Here is a 6,173-nt window from a genome sequence, read left to right on the forward strand (position 1 = left end):
TGTTAGTTTTTGGTGTGTATCAGTTATAAATACAGCCTGTAGTTAGTGTTGTAATATGGTTGCGATGATAATTAAGGAGATATTCATAGGTAACTATTCCAGTTTTGCATGGGACTAAAACGAGGGCTAGGTGGTCAGCGTCGATTCAAATTTATGAAGGTGGTTATACAAGGTTTCGGCTGGGGTCGAATGCATCAAAGTGATGATGAAACCTCCAAATTGTAGAGGTGCTACTGGCGAATTTCAATGAGGTATAATATATGCTCCTGATTTTGGTTACTATGGAATATATAATAATTTCAATGAGGTGCTACTGGCGAATTTCAACGTGGTTTCAAGGCATTTTCTAGAGGTATAGATTTTAGTTGGTACTTTAGATTAATTAAATATCATGTATATATAACCTTTGGTTATATGAATACAAATTTTGTTGTTAATACCCTTATTCAATTAAATGGTGTAAATAAATTTATAATGATTTTCGAACTAATGACGTTTGTTACTTCCATGGTGTAATATAATTAAAAGGACATTAAGGAGTTTAGGTGGAAGATAATTCATTAAAACGGTAAATAAATTATGAAATCATAATTTATGATATAATAGTTTTTTAAACATATACGTGTGTAGATTATAAATAGTTATGAGAAGTGTAAAGGCTTAAGCTAAATAATATTTATGTTAGGTCTTCTTGCGGATTAAAGTAAATTACAAGATGAAATGTACGAACGTTTAGCTTTTGCGGTTGCTTATTAAAGGTGGGGCCTTGAGAATTTCAAGAAAGTTCAGGACTTGGAATAGAAGGCTAAAGGTGAGTTCATAGTTTTAACTCACTAAGGTTGCATTATTGAAACGTGCAATCCGTAGATGGTGATTTGATTCACTCTAGGATGACCATGTCATTACTTGTGCTTGATGATGATATGATATTTGTGATGCTAATATATGTTTTGTGCTAATGCCATGATATGACCTAATTGCTATGTTTCTTACACTTTGATGTACTTGATGTATACGACATGCTAGCTTAAGTTACTTGAAATATGATGTATGGTTATGTTTTGAGGTGTTGGTTATGAATACATTGCATGTTTAATACACATTTATATGGTATGCATTACATGCTTTACTTAATGTATAAATGACATTGCGGGGTTATGCGTAGTGAGTTTGGGTAGTTCATGATCTTTGCCTAAAACCTTATCCGGATCATTAAGGGTGCCTACTAGGTTGAATGAGTACCTATAGAAAGAGCTATAGCCACAACGGTGATTAGTTTCCAGTCTTTCTAAATGACCGTGTGACACATGGTTTGCGGGCACTTTGGTGTTCGTGGGCTAGAGTGATGGTGGTCCCTCGTTCGCGGCCAGCACAAACATCACGTGGGAATCGGAAGGTGTATCGTTGGAATTGGCACCGTTTGTACCGATCCAGAATGACACCGCGGGGTACTTGTACTTTGTAAAGTCAGTGTAGCGAAAGTGGAGTCACGGGGTTGGTGTTTCAGGTGGAAGTCATGAGCCACTTAGAGCATACGGCTGGCCGTGCACACAAGTAGTGAACGAGGTGTTTCTCTTGGGTTAGGTTGCACTAAGAGACACTTTTCTATCAATCGGTTGGATAGATATAATAAAGGGAAAATTTCGTGTATACCCTTATTAAGCCGTAAAGTATCATATTTACCCGACATTAAATCTAAATATCATATATACCCTTCTTAACATTTAAAATATCATATTTGCCCAAATTTAATTTTTAATGATTTTTAAAATGTTTTTAATCAATTTTTATATTTTATAATCATTTTAATTTAAAAACATAATGCCAATTGAGTAATTTGCCCTTCAACACTTAAAACCCTTTTGCAAACTTGGATCGACCATAATTGATCCAACTATCTAACTCTTTTGCTGATCACGTATCTGGAAGGATACGAAATTCATTGCCCATTGCGCTAACTAACTGCAATGCACATGGTGCAGACGTTCACAAGGGATTATCGATCACAACTTCATTGTGCTGTCGCATCGTCCTTCTGTAATCGCATCTTCCTTCCGACCGCAACACACAACATCCTTCTTCCTCCCCCCACTGTTGTCGCACACTCACATCATCACATCAGGTAAAATCGACTTCAACCTATTCCTAATTTCCATCACTTCAATTTCGATTTTAGGGTTCCTAGTTTCAATTGTTCAAATTCTTTTTACAATTAGCTTAGTTATGTTGTATTTGATAGCTTATTGCTGGACACGATTTTGGGAAACTGTTTTGTAGATGGATTGATACACAGAGATGAAAATGCAGTATACAATTTCTTACGTGCTTATGCTTTTGTGGACTATACCCAAAATGCAGAAGAGATATTCAGATCAACAGTGGTGGCACCATTAGTTCAGAAAGGGACTCCTTACACTTCATCTCGAGTGGTTGGTGGGTTCACTGGTGATGAGCTTGAAGATGACTACAAACAAATCAAGAATCTCATTGCTCAAGATTGTACATTTTTGTTGGAGATTTCTTCTACAGGTATATGCTCATTCTTTATTCCTGTTTTCTATACCATCAACAATATAAGGAGATTTTTACTACATGATTTGGGCATTATTGTTGTGTTTGAACTTTGATGGTATGTAATTGTCCTTTACTATTGCAGAAAATTGTTGTTTGCATGTATTTAGCTTTCTTGCGAATTCATTTATTATGGAGGTTCTTTAGGCAAATTAGCAGGAAAGCCAGGGGCTTTTTCGCCTGGAAGACCTACAAATTTCTTGAAAAACTACAAGTCAAGTCTTGGTTTTTTGGCTGATTTAGAAGGTAATAGAATAAATTCTTATTTCATGTATTGGAATGTAATAACTCATTCCATTACCTTGCTTATTCCATCCCGTTCCATTCTTTTGTCATTCAATTCCATTTGTTCATTAGATTCTGCATTTGTTGGTTCCAGTCTACCTCCAATTATGAAGTTGTTTGTTATGTACAGTTAGAGAAGTAAATGAATTTTAAATTGGTGGATAAAGAAAAAAAAAATATTATTTTACAAAATTAAACTTTATTCAGTTAATAACTTATTGTTTTGTTGTGTTTTGCAGATAATTCATGATTTAGATCATCTAACGACAAATTAATAAGAAAGAAATGAGAAATGTAGTGATTAATAAGAAAGTGGTCAGGTTTTTGTAGAGGATTTGCACGAGCAGATGAAGTCTTTTTGCATCTAGTCCGTCTTTCCAAATCGATCGAGTGAATGTATTCATATAGAGGATGCCTTTATGTTAATATAGTCTTTTTCGTAGTTTGATGCAACTTGTTAGGAGCATGTAATGTAATGTATGAAATACATCTCTGATATTGTAATATATGATGTGTAAGTACGATGCTATTAATTACAATAGCCCATGTTTTTATCTTTGTACTGTTTAATAACACTACTTACATGTTTGGTCCTTGTTTTGAATTTGGCATTAATTACAATTTGGTCCTGTTGTTTTTAGTTTTGCAATAATTACAGTTTGTTCATTGTTGGTTTTAATTTTGCAATACTTACAGTTTGGTCCATGTTGTTTTAAACTTTTCATTAATTACATTTTGGTGCATGTTGTTTTTAGTTTAACAATAATTACAGTATAGTCCCTATCTTTTTTTTTTCTTTTTTTAAATTTTGCTTTAGTTACAGTTTGGTCCCTGTTGTTTTAAATTTCAGCAACATACTTTATGGACAAATATTTTTAGCGACATAGTTTGTAAACATACGTATTTGTAGCAACATACTTTGTAGAAAAACAATTTTACCATCATACTTTCTAAACAAACTATTTCTAGCAACGTACTTTTTAGAAAAACCTATTTAGCATCATCTTACAACTTGTAATCAATAAAAATAAGAAAATTCTTAAATGAACCAACTATTGTCATCAATTTTTTTTTCACATGGACCCTGAAACTCCTAAGCTACCGCCATATTTTGTTTTCTTTCCACGTTTCCTAAAATAAATAAAAACAATATTAGCATTGTATGTGTTTTGATATCTATTTATAAAATAAGGATAAAATAAGACAAAATAAATGTAATTTTAAACAACCTTATAGACGTGGATGTTTCACTTTGATCGTTACTTTGAGATGAGGGATTTTTGCAAGTTTTTTCACGGTTTCCATACTCACCACATCACGAACACTTGTGCCTTCTTTTAGGCTCATCCGAAGGTTTAATTCTTTTTTTTTTGGGTCTTCCAGGCGGTCTTTTCATGAGAGGTGGGTAAATTTTATCCCTATCTTTTTTAATCCATTGATCCTTTCCGGGCATCGGAGTAATTTTGAAAGCATATGCTTCTTTAAATTTCTCTATACTAAAATATTGATCAACATATTGGTCCCAATTAGCATCCCTTGTAAAAGCAATAAAAGCCGTTGCATGTACACATGGAACGCCCGTAACTTGCCACACTCGACAGCCACATTTTCTTTTGTCTAGGTTGACTTCCTAGCGCGTTCCCTTGAACTTCACCTCAGCTTGATTATCACCGCTTCTACATACTTCATATTCACCTAAGTTCTACATGAAAGATAAAAAAAAAACATATATTATTGAGATCTATATGCATCATCTAAGTTTAAAATAATATGTAATTAAACTGTAATTTAACATACTTACCTTAAAGATGTCGTTGAGACGAATCTTAGCATTAGGAACCAATACGCCATTCCATCTTTTCACTAATATCCTCTTCTTGTCAAACCGTTTCATAAGCTTTTCTCTATTTGCATCAAGTAGATCAAGCACAGGTTGATAACGTGTCGCACCAATCCAAGAATTAAACGATTCCGAAATATTATTAGTGATGTAATCACACTTGGAAGTTGTGCCAAACTTGCTTCTGCTCCATATCTTTTTATGGTTGATATTTAGATATGTAATGGCATCTTGACTTACATCGACAATGTCCTTCAATAATCTGTCATGCTTGGTAGGACGATAGGTTTTTGCAGCACCCCAAAGTTTCTTGTTGAAGAATTCACCACGGAACTGTTTCTTGAAATTGCTATATAAGTGTCGTACACATTCTCTATGCTCAACATTAGGATAAATGTGCATCACAGCTACTTCTAACCCTTTTTGCATGTCTGATGAGATCACAAGACCATCTGGCATCCCGATTGATTTTTTAAGTGATTCAAGAAACCATGTCCATGATTGTGTACTCTCTGATTCAAGCACAGAATAAGCTATTGGAAAGATGGAATTGTTACCGTCAATACCCGTTGCAGCAGCTAGTACACTAGTGAACTTTCCTTTTAAATGGCAAGCATCAAGAGCAATATAAGGACGACAACCAGCAAGCAACCCTTTAGAATAAGCTGCTAGACAAATAAAAAACCTTTTGAATCGTTTCTTGTCACCATCAGTATCAAAGTCAATTTCCACAATGCTTCCTTCATTCCTATTTAATAGTTCTTCTCTAAATTCATCCAACTTCATGAATGATTCTTCCCACTTACCATACATATCAGTATAAGCTTGCTCTTTACCTATAAATACTTTTAGATATGGTAATTCAACATTGCAAGTTTTCGTAATCCACTTTCTAAGCTCCATAGGAGAGACATATCCATCAGATTTCAATTTTTCAGCAACTATATTTGCAACCCATCCTTGAGTAGCACGCTTGTTACCACCCTTGTTACTTCGAGTACATGTATGTCCTTCCACCATTTTCTTAACCTGTAAAAAAATTACATAAACATAAATGTATTGCTAATGGAAAACATGTTATATATAAGTTAGGCTATATACTTACTTCAAATGTAGTTCCATCTTGCATGATAGAAGCATGAATTCTCCACGCACAATCTATTGTTTTTCACACCTTGCTGTGAATCGTGTCGGGTCGCTTTTCTGGATGAAATACTCGAACTCATTCGTGATTGCAAAATGGTTCAAAGCTCTCTTAAAACTAATCGCATTTTCATATTTTGAGCCCACCTTCATGCTTAAACTGTTCTTGCTAAATGAGTCAGCCTCATCATCATCCGTCATCGGCTCATATTCATTATCAGAACTAAGACGACTATAATAACTTGCTACACTGGGACAATAGTCTGAATCATCTTCATACTGTATTTCATCTATGTTAACGTATAACTGATTACTAACATTAAGGTTATTTGAG

At 34.2% G+C, this 6,173-nt stretch overlaps 1 protein-coding gene across 1 annotated transcript; it reads right to left on the reverse strand.

The window, feature by feature from the left end:
• Nucleotides 1-4,486: 4,486 nt before the first annotated feature.
• Nucleotides 4,487-5,825, reverse strand: LOC111909328 (uncharacterized). The gene is made up of 3 exons (XM_023905133.1): nucleotides 5,802-5,825; nucleotides 4,658-5,725; nucleotides 4,487-4,558 (listed from the first exon to the last, which is right to left on the reverse strand). Exons 1-3 carry the CDS (start codon nucleotides 5,823-5,825, stop codon nucleotides 4,487-4,489), a joined length of 1,164 nt encoding a protein of 387 aa, XP_023760901.1.
• Between the last annotated feature and the right edge of the window lie 348 nt (nucleotides 5,826-6,173).

The sequence above is a fragment of the Lactuca sativa genome, chromosome 6 (genome assembly GCF_002870075.4).
Source record: "Lactuca sativa cultivar Salinas chromosome 6, Lsat_Salinas_v11, whole genome shotgun sequence".
Lineage (NCBI taxonomy): Eukaryota > Viridiplantae > Streptophyta > Magnoliopsida > Asterales > Asteraceae > Lactuca > Lactuca sativa.

What these genes read in the sequence shown, in the direction of transcription:
- LOC111909328 (XM_023905133.1), bottom strand. Translation starts at nt 5,825, where the DNA reads ATGCAAGATGGAACTACATTTGAA. An exon ending in AAGATGGAACTACATTTGAA is followed by an intron (nt 5,726 to 5,801) that starts GTAAGTATATAG and finishes ATTTTTTTACAG; the next exon opens with GTTAAGAAAATGGTGGAAGG. An exon ending in GTCTCAACGACATCTTTAAG is followed by an intron (nt 4,559 to 4,657) that starts GTAAGTATGTTA and finishes TCTTTCATGTAG; the next exon opens with AACTTAGGTGAATATGAAGT.